We start from the raw sequence: 15,786 nt of genomic DNA, 5'->3' as shown, positions 1-15,786 counted from the left end.
ACAGACGTACGCATATAATTGTGCAATGGTAATACTGCTAGGTTATACATTACATAGAGTTATCACTTTAGTAATGTCTAATATTTCACCTAACTTGTATGATGATACTGGTAATAAAGAATTGTGCTATAATTGTATGATTTATAATATTGTACTAACATTGTGGTACTACATAATTGTAACAAATTTATGAATTGTTACAAAATATTGTGTTAATGCATAATTGTGTTGGCCTTATAATTGTAGTTACATTTGTTAATGCAACTCTTACATAAGTGTCTTGGCCTTATAATTGTAGTTAAAGTTACATAAAAGTTACATCTTGTTAATGCAACTGTTAATTGGCAAAGTGTAACATAATGCAATCGTTTGTCGTTACATAACTGTTACATATTGTTTGTAGTTACATAATTGTAGTTAAAGTTACATAAAAGTTACATCTTGTTAATGCAACTGTCACAGAAATGGTACATATTGTTTGTAGTTACATAATTGTAGTTAAAGTCACATAAAAGTTACATCTTGTTAATGCAACTGTTACATAAATTGGTACATATTATTTGTAGTTACATAATTGTAGCAAGTGTAACATAATGCAATCGTTTGTCGTTACATAATTATAATATGGAGTTACATAATTGTAATAATTGCAGTCCTAACATATGCTGCGGTCGATGATAGTGATGATGTGTCATGCCACTTGCTTGTGGAGACAACAATTTGCTTTTTTGTTTGTAGTTTATGTGGTATTTTGGCATATGTAGTAACACTTACACTTATTTTCATTTGTTTGTTATGTGATCTTACTCTATTTCTCTTTTTTCTGTTTCACTTTTCTTTCTTTCTTTCTTTCTTTTTTTTTTTTGTATGTATTAATTTTCTGTAGTTTGTTTTTCTTCGCTTGTGTACGCTTTTTCTATGTTGTTCATGGTTGCATAATTACTGGCTAATTTCCTTGGGATACTTTTTTAAAGTTTAGTTTATATTGCACAGAGATTATAAAATGATATTATATAGTCCCATATTTTGTTATTTTATATAAAAAATATGTATACATATATACAGTATTAACTATACACACTGACTTGTTGTTCACCTGTACCTATCGTGAGTAATATGTGTGTCAGCACTGTGTGGAAATCATTGTCTCCACGATTGTGTTGAAGATGTTCACTCTTGCTAACGGCATTTGTGTCGGCCATTTTTTTTTTTAAGTTAATTTATCTGTTTCCACTAGGTAGCTTTAATTAATAAATGTTTAATACAGTTCTTTTAATTGCTCACTGAGTAACTGTGACTGTATATTTTCTTTATCACTTTGTAGATATAATAATGTATAGTTGTACGTATGAAACACGCATTTTATGTAGGTATAAATGGTAACACTCGTTGGTAGTAAATAAATGTTATAATAAATGAATGAATATATACAGTGTAGAATATTTATTGTTGGTGATTATTTTAGTGTTTGAGTTATGCAGATAACTGTAGTAAGTATGTGTATTTAAGCTGTAACTATACAGCACGTTTTATGTTTGTGCAGAAGCTTATTGTGTATTGTATAAATGAAGTAACTATGTAACTCACTAATTTTTACCGTGGTGGGAATGGTGTGAGTGGTGTTGCACGTGGTGATAGCGTTGTTCTTCACGGGTTGATTGGCGTGTTGTGGGATGTCAGACACACGGCTTGGCGTCGTCTCAGCACACGTATGGTGACGTCAACTTCCCACACTGGTAGCTGTGGTGAGTGAATGAGTAGCGATGAGTAACTTGAGTGAAGACGGGTGAGTAAGATGAGTTGTGAATATGGACTTGGTGTTTTGCTGCGTGTCTTGACCTCTGCGTCAGCGAATGGCGGGAGAGAGTGGTGGGGGCTTGTGTGCTTGTTGGTCTCTCCTCTTCTTTACTTGCTTTGTTTTATATTCTTCTTGTTGCTGCTTGAAGTTACGTGAAGATTATAGAGTTGTTTTGTAGACTTGTAGATTATTTGCATTGTAGGCTGTATTTTGTAGGGATTCACTGTAGAACTGAAGCTAATCTTGTAGAGTCTCGCCTGCTTTTGTAGAAATTTGCTTTTAATTCGGAGACGATGTCCGTAGATTCGCTGGTTCGTCGTAGAAGTTGCAAGATCGTATCAATATTTTGTTAAACTACTTGCAAGGCGTCGTGTTATCCCTTCACCTCTGCATCAGCATGATGATTGGGGAGACGGAGGGGGCTGGGTGGAGAGAATACTGTCAGGAGCTGGTTGTGAGAGGTATTCTTTTTGTTTTCAATCTTGATATTTTGTAGGAATTCAATGTTGATTCGTAGACGAGGTTCGTATACGTTCGCTGCTACCAAATGTCATAAAATGAAAATGTCATAAAAGGACTTTGTATTTACTTGTAGTGGAGTTTTATATATTATGAGACTTATGGACGAGCGGTTTTTATATCTTGGAGTAGCTTCCCATTTGTCATGTAGTGACAGGAGAGGTAAAGAATAGTATGGGACTATTTTTATTTGTCTTGGAAATATTAACAAGTCTCTGTCTCGCTCTCGCTCCCTCTCTCTCTCTGTCTCTCTCTCTCTGTCTCAAGTTGCTAAGCCCTTCTCCCCATTACCTGCTTGTTCTAAGGCTTGTCTCCTTCTGCTCCTGCCTGTTCTGTGGCTAACCTCCCTCTGAGCTCTCTTTCCTAAATTCTGGTGTAGCAGGGGTGTGTCACGTGTGTTCCTTGTGAGTGGAAAGTTCTAGCAGCCTGTGTGTGAGTATGTGTGTATGTGTGTGTATGGTCACTAGGCGCTGTCGTGTGCCTATCAAGCATTCCTCGAGTTAAGAGTGTGTAAGCATGTTTAGCACTGCTCGATTCTCGCAGACACAATACCTTCTCATCATCTGACTCCCTGCTTCTATCTGTCTCTCTATCTATCTGTTTATCTATCTATCTATTATGATTTGCAATTATAATATGGAGTCCTAACACATAGTGTCAATGATACCATTAATGGCCACTGCAAACATGGAAACACTTAAGACACTCCCCTGTGGGACACCTTCCTCCTGGCACAGTGGCGCAGAGAGGGTAGAACCCACACGGACCCGAAATACACGATCAGTCAAGAAGTCTCCAAGCAACACAGGCAGGCGACCACGTAAACCAAAGGCATGAAGTTGTTGGAGGATGCCATGGCACCAGGCAGTGTCATAAGCCTTCTCAAGGTCAAAAAACACAGCCACAAGATGTTGCTTGGAGGCAAAAGCTTCATAGATTGATGCCTCGAGCCTGATAAGGTTGTCTGAAGTGCACCATAATTTACGGAAACCACTCTGCGACGGAGAGAGATAGCAACCCTTCTCCAGAAACCACATAAGCCTGACATTGACCATCTTTTCGAACAGCTTGCACACACATGATGTTAAAGTGATAGGACGATAGTTGGAGACTTGGGAATGGTCTTTACCAGGCTTGGGAAAAGGGAGGACAATACCCAACTTCCAACTCCTTGGAATAGAGCCCTCACTCCAAACCCTGTTAAAAAGGTCCAATAAAAACTGAAGTGAATCAGTCGGAAGATGACGCAGCATAGCGTATGGAATATCGTCAGGCCCTGGAACAGTGTCACGACACTCTGAAAGGGCAGCACGTAGCTCACGGAGGCTGAAATATAAATTATACAGCTCTCCGCCACGAGAGCGAAAGTCAAGACCCAGTCTCTCCTGATTCCTAAGAAAGGTGGCAAATGGCTGAGAAGGATCCTTTGTGGAGACAGCGTAAAACTGATCTGCAAAAGCAGAGGCTACTGCATCTGGTGCAGACACAAGTTCTCCGTGAAGGCGCAACACCGGAGGGGAGGGGGGCGAGAACCTACCAGAAATCTTGCGCACCTTTTTCCACACCACAGACATTGAAGTTGAAGATGTAATTGTAGAAACATACGACCTCCACGAGTTACAGCAAGCATTCTTCATGACCCATCTATAATGAGCACGTGCTTTGCAAAACTCTATTTTTATAAAAACAACATTACGAATGGCAAAATACCGACGAGCAGCTGCTTTGTAAGTTCCCTTTGCTATGGAGCAGTCATCATTCCACCATGGCACAGGTCTCTGGGGAAAAACACCAGAAGTCCGTGGGATAGAATGAACCCCTGCTGAGAAAATGGTCTTAGTAAAATAACATTCGGCATCATCGATAGTTGAAAAATCAGTAACCCTGTTGGCAAATACACATAGTTCCTCAAAGAGAGACCAATCAGCCCTGTCCAGACACCAGCGTGGCAGACGGGCTGCAGGAACAGAGCGAGTAGGCTGGACCACTACAGGATAATGGTCACTACCAAGTAGATCATCCCAAACCTCCCAAGAGAAATCAAGGGCAAAGTTAGAGGAGGAGATGGTAAGGTCAATGACAGAATACGTGCCAGTCTGAACATGAAAATGGGTCGGCCTTCCATCATTTAGGACAACCAATTCTAAATCCCCAACCAAAGAGGCAAGAATATCACCCCGGGGATTTGAAAGTGAGTCACCCCACAAAGGATGGCGGCCATTAAGGTCACCAAGGAGTAGGAAAGGGGGTGGAAGTTAGCTGATAAGGGTTTCTAGATCAGCACGTATAACAGGAACGGAAGGTGGAAGGTACAGACAACAGATTGTATAGAACCTCCCAACGTGCATTTGTACGGCTAGAACTTGAAAGGGGGACTGAATCTCCAAGGAAATAAAGGGGACATCAGAACGGCACAAAATTGCACATTCACCGCTGTGACCACCAGGAGGAGATGCATGGAAGGCCTTATACCCCCTAATGGAAGGGAACTGTCTGTCCCCCACCATTGTCTCCTGAAGACACACACATAGTGGGTTCAGAGCAGAGAGTAATAACTGCAATTCCTCCCAATTTGCCACGGCACCTCTACAGTTCCACTGAAGACAGATTGGTACCGATTGAGCAATAGTGATTAGTATTAAATATTATGAACTTAGAAAGCTATGTAGCAACCTTGTTGGGAAGTGAGTGAAAGCCCTTCTTCCTAGGCGTGGAGCTCTGCCTCACCAACCGAGAAGGCAATGAAGATTTAGAGTTTCCATGGGTGGAAGTACCCTTACCCCGAGACATGTCCCGCCCATCGCCAGAATGAGTCCGAAGCACAGAGACCTTCTTGGAAGACCCACGTGCCCCGTCCACACACCCATGTGAGGGTTCAGCTGGCACCTCGGGGCCAACTGAACCCCCCCCAACCAAATCATCCAAAGGTTGGCCGCTGGGTGATGGATCAGAGGGAGCAAGCGACTGAGCTCTATGAGTATCTAAAGACCCAGGCCCCACCACACCTGAGGAAGAGGCAGGGACGGGAATCCTAGAAGGGCCATCATGAACACCCACAGACTTAGACACCACCACTGGCTGGGTTGTCGAGCGAAGAGCCGCCTCAGAATCCTCATGTGGTACAGAAGTTTGTACCTTAGAAGGAGGGGAGTCACCCAAAAACTCCTCACTCCTCACTCGTTTGAGGTTGGCAGATGCAACCTCCATCTCTGCACCAGAACTTAAAGCATTAGAAACTATAGTGCCACATTGTAAAGAAGAGTGAGCAACAATAGCAGAGCAGGCAGATGGTACAGGAGCAGCAGTCGGTACGGAAGTAGCAGCTGATACAGAAGTATGAGAGACGCTGTTTTTTTTGGATATGTCAGGACAAGGATGCACAGGAAGGACATCGGGAGTTTTGGATGTGTCAAAGCAAAGTATAGCATCGACACGGGTGTTTGTCACAGGAGGAACCGGAGGAACTGGGATGGAGGAGGCACTCCCAGATGCTGGAAGAACCACCGCAAAGGGGACACCCCCAGAGACAGGAGGCACCTCCCTGGAGGAAGCACAGCTGCTTCCAGGCTGCACTCCCTCAGTGGAACCCCCCTGGCAAGAAGGCCGGGAAGTAGATCCCCAAGAATTTGATGGGGCATTGTGTGATGGCAGGGTAGCTTTATGGCGAGACAACACAGCAGCAAAGGTAACCCCAGGGCGAATGAACCGCTCCCTTACCCTGGCCTTTGCCTCAGAAAAGGAAATTTTCTCCTTCATTCGGACAGAAATGATCTCGTATTCATATTTGTATACTTCGCAATCCCTTGAGGAGGCTGCATGTGCTCCTCCACAGTTCAAACATTTAGAGGGTTGAGAACAATCATCTATACCATGAGAAATTCCACCACAATTTCCACAGACCTCAGGAAGGCCAGACGCTTCCCGTCTGCAAGAACGGCGGACGTGACCAAATCTTTGACAATAATAGCATCTTCTAGGTCGGGGGAACATAAGGTTTAACCTTTAGCTTCCACCACGCAGCAGTGATAACCTCCGGCAAGGTAAGACAGTCAAATGTCAAGATAAGAGTGGGCGTGGGGGTTAAAACCCCATCAACCTTCTTCATAATTCTCTGTACTCCTACAACACCCTGAGGAGCCAGCCCCACTAAGAGGGAAGAATCAGAATAAGAGATCAAGTCACGAGAATACACAATCCCTCGGGACTGGTTCAGGACCAAATGACGAGAGGCAGATACAGGATAACCGGAGACCACAGTTAGAGACTGGATGCGTGAACTCTCCTCTTCATTCCTGGCTTCTAACAATAGAGACCCATCACCCTGCAAAGAGACCTTGGGGGTAAATCCACATGCTGTTACTAGACCACTGTGAATCTGGAAACAATTCAGGTTCTGGAAGGAAGTACCATTATCCATTTTCATGACAATATATTTTGTGTAAGAATGTTTCACAAAGACTCCAGGTAAAAACTCAATACAGGGAACATCCGAACTTGCAGTTTTGGCAGATGACCCTGAGGGTACAGGGTCATCGGCCAGAGAGAGACCAGTTGATGCCGACTCGTGCGGCTGGTCACCGACCACACGAATGGTTAATGATTTTGTCAATGTATCCATATATACATTGTTAAATAGAAATTGGCACCAGAAGCCAAGGGAAACCGCCTACCAGGGAGTGTGCGAACCGAGCGCGGTCTGATGGGAGAGGGGTACCTCATCCCCAGAGGATGTCCCAAAAAGGGCACCCCGTGATACAAAAGTTTGCTCCCACCAGTGCAAAGACCCCCTTCCCCAACACCCCCAAGCCCAGACACCCAACCAACCAACTCAGGACAGCACTGATGCGATCCCTCTGGAGGGCGGAACCAATAACCCATACGGGCAACCTACGTTTCGGGCAGCGCTTAGTCAGACCCCTCACCCACAACCCCACCTGCATGGGAGACCCTGCCAGATGTCGTTACATCCACGGGCAGGCTTGTGGGATCACCAGAACACGCAAGCCCCCCCACCACGACAAGGTGGCTGCCCACGGGGAGGGTGACATCCTGAAAATTAGTGAGAAGAGAACCACGGTCTTCTAAACTATGACAAGGAGAAAAATGATCTAACTTACAACTCTCTCAGACACAGCTGAGAAATCCACTTGAGCAAGGGCATCTCCCTCTGAAACAAGATAAAGAGGGGCAGCAGGAGAGCTGTGGGTCGTGTACTCCATGACGGCTAAGCCTGGCACTCCAAGTATACATACATCACTCAGGGGATATGACAGCTTACACAAACTTGCTTAAATTCTACAGAACCTAGTACAGACAATCCTGGCAGGAGGTCACCATTTTGTTATGACAAGGTGGGAGCCAAAGGTCTATCTGCTTGCGTGGAGATCAAGATAAAGTGCTCAACGGTAATTATGGAGTCCAAGGGAACAGCTAGCCACACCACGTAGTAAGTTGAAAAGGGGGAGAACAGGAACAGAGTATCAAACAAATATCATTAAAAAAAGGCAAATGAAATTGGCAGTTAAAAAAAATTAATTTACTTAACACTAAATTGAAGTTACAAGCCCAAACTCAAACAGGTTCGAACAGTATTGTCAAACTAGGACTTGCAGAAATGATCGTAAAATTCCAAACATTAATAATAAAAGTAAACTATAACACTGAAACTAACCCATTGGTTGTTAAACCACTGGTGGGCACAACAAAGGCTATCAAAAATAAAGATATAAACTCTTGACACTTGAATAAAGTGGATTACATTACCAGGAATAACTAGAGTGGCTCAAAATTAGCAATTCTTATAGAGGATATAAATATTATATCACTAAGAACAACCTAATATGTAGATCATGTGATGACAATCTTAATTACTAAACATTAACGCACGTGTGGCAGATATTCACTACAAAAATTCTATATACAAAGTCCCAAAGCAGAGCACACAACCCCTCTGGTTTAAACTGCAGTCGCAAATTCAGCTTGGTAACAGACAGCCTGGCCTTTTTATAAACTCACAGAAAAGCGAAAGGCGTGACAGAAACTCATTAATAAGAATGAAATTGACATAAGAAAAATAATACAGGAAGGCAGCTCTAACAGCAACACAAAGGAGTATGGAAGATTCTAGTAGTGAATAAGGCATCAGCAAAACGTATGCAAGGCTGAGAACTACAATGCAGTCACAGTGATGGAAACCTCTTACTGGTAAATTTCTCCTCATGAAATAACACTCCAACAAGCGACAACACGCAGAAAGCAAGCTGCTCTTTCCCCACGGCTTAGATATTTAAAAACTTGTCTCTGTTCACACAAGGGCTGAGCATGATGTTACAAGTAAATAATAAATGCTCTGAATAACACATGTGAATAAGAGAAATTTTTTCAGCCACACGTAGCAACACGTAAATGGGGGAGGACAGATGGTTATTGTTGTTGTTGTTGTTTGATGCTAAATGACCATCGCCTACCGAAAGAGGCATTAGGCCATTTACAGTAAACATAAAAATACTGGAAAAAAAAAAGTATATAGGAAAAGGCGCTGGAGGCAAGGCTGTCACTTGACAAAACCAGGTGGGTAGGTGGCCAGTCTAGGGGTCTAACCATGGAGGCACCATGTGGTAAAAGACATGAAGATTGGATAGACGCACCTCCTCCCCCATGACAATCAGATGAGGTGGAATCCCCTTGCCCAGGTCTGCCGCTCGGAGAAGATTGTACAGGGTGGGGTAGGTTGAGACTCTGAGCTGGTACGACCGGGTGTGGATGTCAAGTGTCAGGAGGTGGTGGTAGCTGGGGACGTCTAGCCAATCCTCGTGGTCCATGACAATAGGGAGAGATGGGCTGCCCCCTTCTGCTGGAGAAGGGGAGGACTCTTCGACCTCCTCCTCAGCCGAGGAGCCAGTCGATGCATCCTCGGCCATGGAGACGGAGTCAGAAGGGTCCCGCCCCTCCTCAGTCTCTGACAGCGGATGGTGAACATCAGTCATGGTCTTAGCTGTGTCCAGTTCTGGAGCTGGGTCGGTGATCTGTATTGCAATCAATCTGTTGAGAGGAGTCTCCAGCTGCAACCTCTTCTGCGGTGTTATGCTGGGGTTGGCAGGCTGCAGCGGCTGGGCCCAACACTCCCTACGATGAGGAGCAGACTGTACATCGTAGGCAAAGCACTCAGGGATGACAAGGCATGGCACCCCATTCTCCTCAAAGATCTTGGGGAGAACATGCATAGCACCCCTCTGTCATCCCCACAAAAATGCCTCGCCTTCATGACGCACATTTCCATGATTGTGCTTATCTCCATAAGACTCTTAAGATCCCTGGCCTAGCGTTCGTGGGCCATGAGACGTCCCTGTGCATGGGCAGAACCCTGCACGGCCACGCCTCCCAGCCCAGTAACATCCCGAGCCTCAGGACCCTTGAGAATTTCAGAGACACTAAACTCCTGTCTCGCCATCCCCAAAGCAGCTTTCGGGGTACCGTGGGTTTGGTTTAACAACGGCCTGGCAATGCACAAAAACATCAGTGCCAAGTATCCTGGTGCTTAATGAAACCGTACCCAACCCTGACATTAAACACCACGGTCCCTTTGATCTTCTGGACTGCCGGAAACGGTGGTCTGCTAGTTGCCCTCCTCAATGGGTAGCAGGCAATAGCAGATGTGTCGTCCATGGCTGCTGCTCGTACCTCTCTCTCCTGCCTCTCTCTGCCTCCCAGATGGTAGGTGAGAAGCACAAATGATTAGTGTGCCTGAACACCTGGTAGCAAAAACATCGCTTAGGACTGGGCACACAGGGTTTTACTGTGAGGTGGGAGAAAGTACTGACTGTGGTGGCACAAGCGTGTTGAAGGTTAGCAAAAATTTGTGGGTTGGCACCAAAAAACTGTCAACTTTTTTCTGGAACCTCTCAACCTTGACTACACCAATCTTTTCAAATTCAGCAAGGAGTCATGCCTCAGAGTAACATTGGAGTTCACGGTAGAATACTGTGTCCTTGTAGTGATTCAGTGTGCCGTGGGTTGCACACGAAATTTGCACACCAGTTACCTCAAAAATAGCATGGAGACTGTCACTCTCCTCTAGTGACAAGATCTTCACAAGAAGACTGCCATTCCTCTGAGGGGTGACCTTTGGCTCACGTCCACAAACATCCACGAGAGAGTGGTGGACGTCAAAAACATCGTGTTTCATAATTGAAACACCATTACAAGCCATCACAACAAGAAACCTTTGAAAGGTTATGGGCTCAAAAACACCAGGGAATGTTTCAACAGCGTTTGCAGAATTATATTTCTGTCGCTGTTTGTTCAGCCTCCGGGCCTTGGGCTGCCCAGCATACTTCACTCTGTCAAATGGTGAGGAAGCTGCAGAGGTGACTGAAGTCATGTTTACGTCATGTAGAACCTGGAAGGGCTCCAGCGTGTTGATGAGGGAAGTTCCAGAAGAGATAGCAGATGTTTCGGAGAGAAACAGTCCAGGTACGAGGGGGAATAGATCCAGCCATATGATAAATAAAAATTACTTGCTTCCGCCCCCCCCCCCCAACCAACACAAAGCTCAAAAAGGTAAGGTTGAATGTTTAGGTTCAACAGCACCCAGCTGCCCCAGGGTAATGAAGAAGTATACACAGCCACTGCTTGTTGTGTGATGACAGCCGTGGGACTGACATGATGCCCTCCAGACAGCAACTGCTTGACCCTAGCCATTGCATGGCCAACTGATTGATTCCGCAGTTCCAAACTGAACTGTCTGCATTACCCCAACCCCCATAAAAAAATAATTTAAAAGCACCTTTCCTATCACATCCTTCTTTCCAATCATCAGTATGGGTTCCCCCAGGGATGCTCCACCGGCGATCTTCTCACCTTCCATTCAGACTCCTGATCATTTTGGGACTTTGGCGAAAGCTTTGCCATTGCACTTGACATGTCAAAGCTTTCTATTGAGTCTGGTTTAAGATTTTATTTTCCAAACTGCCCTTTTGTGGTTTCTATCCTTCGATCTGTGCCTTCAGCTCTAGTCTCCTTTCTGGTCGATCTATAGCTGCTGTTGTAGAGGGCCACTGTTCTTTTCCAGGGGCTATTAATAGTGGTGTTCCTCAGGGTTCAATCCAATCCCCAACTCTCTTCCTTCTTTTCGTCAGTGACCTTCTAAGCTGAACATCTAACCCAATCCACTCAGATGCTGATGACTCCACCTTTCACTTTTCCATCCCCTTCCCACATCATCCATCTCAGCAGTTATTTCAACAAACATGGGATGAGGCAATGGCATACTTTAAGTCTGACTGAGCTCATATCTCTGATTGGGACAAAAACAATCTTGTTGTTTCCAATGCATTAAAAACTCAGATCTTATATCTTTTGGTCCTCCAAAATCTACAGCAAGACTATCATATATTTTTTAACATTATTCAACTCAATACTTGGGGTTTATACTTGGGGTTTCATTCTCTCAGACTTTATCTTGGAACGATCACATTACCTCTTACATTTAATCCTCTTCCAAGAGATTAGGTGTGCTAGCCGACTTCTTTACCCTTACACAGTCGTTGACTTTATACAGGGGTTTTATTTGCCCGTGTAAAGTACAAGTTTCATCTGTGGGGAGGCTCCCCACATACAGCTCTTGTCATGACAGTGGAGTCAAATGCTTTCCATCCCATTAGCTTTCATCTACCGGATAGGTATATGTGAAGCTACAGTACATAGTGAAACCATTTGTCCTATCCAATAATGTCGGGATTCCTTGGGCTTGAATGATGAGCGAATAAAATCACGGTCCATTGAACTGGGCAAACTATGGTTGTCTGAATGCTGCTACTCCTCACCCTGCCCGAGGGTGTGAAAGGAGGTCCAGATGATAATGAGTGATGAACTTTCTCCTCGTACTGGCTCCCATCAACCTTTGTTTCTTCGCCGCATTGTTACATCTTTTTCTTTTCTATCGCTATTTCAATGGTCACTGCTCCTCTGAACTCTTTGCTTGCATCCCTCTACCACTATGACAGGTGTGTAGCACCTGTCTAGCAGCAAACTCTCTTCCCTTTTCTCCCCAATTCTCTAATGCAAGAATTAACTGTTACTCTGAGTCCTTCATGTATGCAACAGGTCAGCTCTGGAACTGTCTTCCCTAGTCTATACATGTATTTCCTACTGCTTATGACCACCAGTCCTTTAAATACAGTGTGTCCAGGCATCTCAAGATGAACGGATCTTGAGTAAGTCTCTCTGTTATGTAGTTTTTAGTTTTTCTTGGAAAGAATAATCTTGCAGGCCTCCTGCCTTTGGTTCCTTCTTCCTTGATAATAAAACAAAAGCAAAGAAATGTGCTGCCCACCGAGTGGAACTTTATCTCGCCCCGCAGCGGACTCAACTCCTAGATGAGAGGGCAGAAGGAGTATTCGGAACACCAAGCATGGCAAACACATAGAGAGAGATAAGCCTTGCCCTAGATGGTATGAACAGAAATTATGCAGATCCTAGTAGGCCTCCCTTACAGTGATGTAGCAGGTCCTTGATCCAGAATGCCGACGGATGCCGAACCCCACAAAGCTAGCCAGACCTCCAAACAAGGTGACACTGCCAGCCATGCCTCAAGCTCCTTGCCACGTGAAGGTGACCCCCCCCCCTCGGTAGATGGAGAGAGAGAGAGAGAGAGAGAAAGAGTTACTTAGATACACAGACAAGACAGACCTTACGGTCCCAACGAGAGAGAGAGAGAGTGAGAGAGAGAGAAAGCAGAGCTTTGTCCTCTGAAAGTGTGTTTTTGTCTTTTTGTCCCCCTGCAACGGCTGAACCATCACGCCGCTAGAAGGACAAGCGCCTTTGTGATCCAGGAAAACTTAGTAGATTATTGTTTCCAACCCTTCCACTACACAGGAGTACCAAGGAGTACATAGGAAATGTAGTGTAGATATCTGGCTTCATACTGCCCTTAACGAGACCGTTAAGAAAAATACTGATATCTAAACAACATGTATGAGACAAGGATAGAAATGAGGAAGGCTGCCCCCTCACTCACCACACCATCCAACAAAATCAGGTAGGAAAAGGATTTAAAAAAAAAAGTTTGTGAAAAAATAAGCACGAAAGATGTTATGGGAAAGGCAAAAGTGGAGAAACCAAGAATTCTGTAGTCTCTTATTTATACATCCGCAAAAGAGAATATACACAGTCGCAGAATGTTGTAATAATTATACCCTTTTTCCTGTAACTTGACTAAAATTGCCATATATCTTCAATGCTGATTTGTAACAAGAGATTGGCACTGGAATATGATGCTCGTCTCCATGTACAATGGAAAGAATGTAGAGCCGCAGCATTGTCTTTTTCTGCTTCTGAGTTGTGTGAAATAAGCTTAAAAAGGACGATAATCTGGGCCAGGTTATGATAAAAGGCGAAGGAAATCACCCACGGGTACCAAAAATAAAATACAAAATGTTTCTTCGAACGGCAGTGAACATTCCCACTGTGTGTTGGTGTGGGGAGCATGTGATGAGCACATACTACGGCTCTAAATCCTTTCCACTGCACTTCTTCAAGACAAGAATCATATACTCTTTTACTCTACTGTAACTTGACCCAGATTTTCCTTTTGCAGCTTATTTTACGTAATTCACTGGCAGAAAAAGACACTACTATGGCCCTACATGCATTCCATGGTATTTCTTCATGACAAGGATCATATTCTGGTACTATTGTATTCATACAACTCAGCATTGATGGTGAAGAGACGGCATTTTTTATCCTTAATGTCAAAAACGTTGGATAAAACATTCCAGGGAATAATATACAAACAATTACTATACCTTTTTTTGCTTTCACAAGACTGTTTTTTTCACAGAGCTCAAGTGGCAGAACAAGACAATGCTACGGTTCTACTTTCTTTTGATGGCAGTTCTTAGTGACTAGCGTCATATATGGGTGTTAACCTAATATTAGAATTCAATATTCAATGTGGAGAGATTGTACTTTTAGGCCAATGTAGTATAAAAGAGTGTACTTTATGGACACAAGTGACTAGTAGTTCTTTTACCTCAACTTGTCCCAGAGTTTTGTCCTTTTACATCCCTTTTCCCGTGGCTCGTAAGAAGAATAACATAATACTGTGGCTCTATGTGCGTTCGTTACACATCTTTGTGGTGTGCATCATAGTCTAGTGTTATCATTATAACCCACTATTCAAGGTTCAGAGATGGCAATTTTTGGTTAAGTTAGAGTATAAAGGATATTGGTGGTGACTTAACTGACAATGTGAGGGTAATACAGGGTGGGATATATAAAACTGACTCAATCGGATAAGTTTATGTGATGCTACAGAATGTGGTGAGTGTTTTTGGTGTAACAGATAGAGACAGGATTCCGGGGGTTTGAATGATGAGTGATTGGAAGCGTGGCCCATTGGAGTGGGCAAACTTGGGCTCTCTGGACATAGCTACTCCGCACCCTGACCTAGGGTGGGAAAGGAGGTCAGGATAATGTTGACATATAAAATGCTCCACTTCCACTCCGTTGAGCGATTTTTCGTGTTGTGGGGATCGCATTGTGTTAAAAGTATCTAGCCTGCATCATTAATTCATTTCTTGCCCCACCTGAGCCTTCTTACGAAACACAGTTACTTCCTCATGAGTTGCCATTCCTACCGCCAGGCAACATCGTTTCCTAAGGTCCCGCCCCCCTCGCCCAATACCCTCATAGTGGGAGGCCATAGACTTAAGGCCAGAACTTCAAAAAGGAGTGGGGCTCAAGGCTTAAATCAGGGCTTCAGGAAGGGGATGGGTCTTGGCTTGAGGCTAGAACTTCAGGAAGGGACAGGGCTTAAGACTTGAGGCCAGGACTTCAGAGAGGAAGGAGCTTTAGACTTTAGGACAGGACTTCAGGCAAGGTGTGAGATTTAAGACTTGAGGCCAGGACTTAAGGAAAGGGGCGAGATTTAAGACGAGACCAGGATTTCAGGCAAGGGGCGATATTTAAGACTTGAGGCCAGGACTTCAGGAAAGGGGTGGGATTTAAGTGAGGCCAAGACTTCAGGAAGGGGGTGGGGCTTAAGAGGCAAGTTACTTGACGTTGAATATAGTAGAGTGCTATTTACGAGATATTTTGTATACAAACCATTAATACCAACAGCTGTGAGAGTGCATAGAGGGTGGTGGTGGTGGCAGCTTGTCGTGGCGGGGATGTGGATGCTGATGACAGTGGTGTTGACGAGGAGCTACACTGGCAACCTTATGTCCCTCCTAGCCGTTAGGTTCATTCCTGAGCCATACCGAACTCTCAGGGATGTGCTCGATGATCCGAACGTCATCATGATCTTTCAGAAGGACTCAATGATCTCTGAGGCACTCCAAGTATGTAAAGAACTCAATCACCACTGAGCCAATCCTTGTATGTGAAAGGACTCAGTCATCCCAGAGGCAATCCAAGTATGTAAAAGAACTCAATCACTCCTGGGGTAATCAATGTATGCAGAACTC

The 15,786-nt window shown here is 44.3% G+C and overlaps 1 protein-coding gene across 1 annotated transcript in view; it reads left to right on the top strand.

The window, feature by feature from the left end:
- The window catches only part of LOC145399707 (uncharacterized), an 89,334-nt gene that overhangs the window by 60,754 nt on the left and 12,794 nt on the right, over positions 1-15,786 (top strand). Inside the window, exons 10-12 of the mRNA XM_080272254.1 lie at positions 9,618-9,786; positions 10,586-10,789; positions 15,440-15,660. Of these exons, the coding sequence (XP_080128380.1) occupies positions 9,618-9,786; positions 10,586-10,789; positions 15,440-15,660 (594 nt within the window). The remainder of the gene's footprint in view (positions 1-9,617; positions 9,787-10,585; positions 10,790-15,439; positions 15,661-15,786) is intronic.

The sequence above is a fragment of the Coenobita brevimanus genome, chromosome 50 (assembly GCF_032717465.1).
Source record: "Coenobita brevimanus isolate Jiangsu-jjx chromosome 50, ASM3271746v2, whole genome shotgun sequence".
Classification (NCBI taxonomy): Eukaryota; Metazoa; Arthropoda; class Malacostraca; order Decapoda; family Coenobitidae; genus Coenobita; species Coenobita brevimanus.
This window is presented reverse-complemented; position numbering and strand designations above follow the sequence as displayed.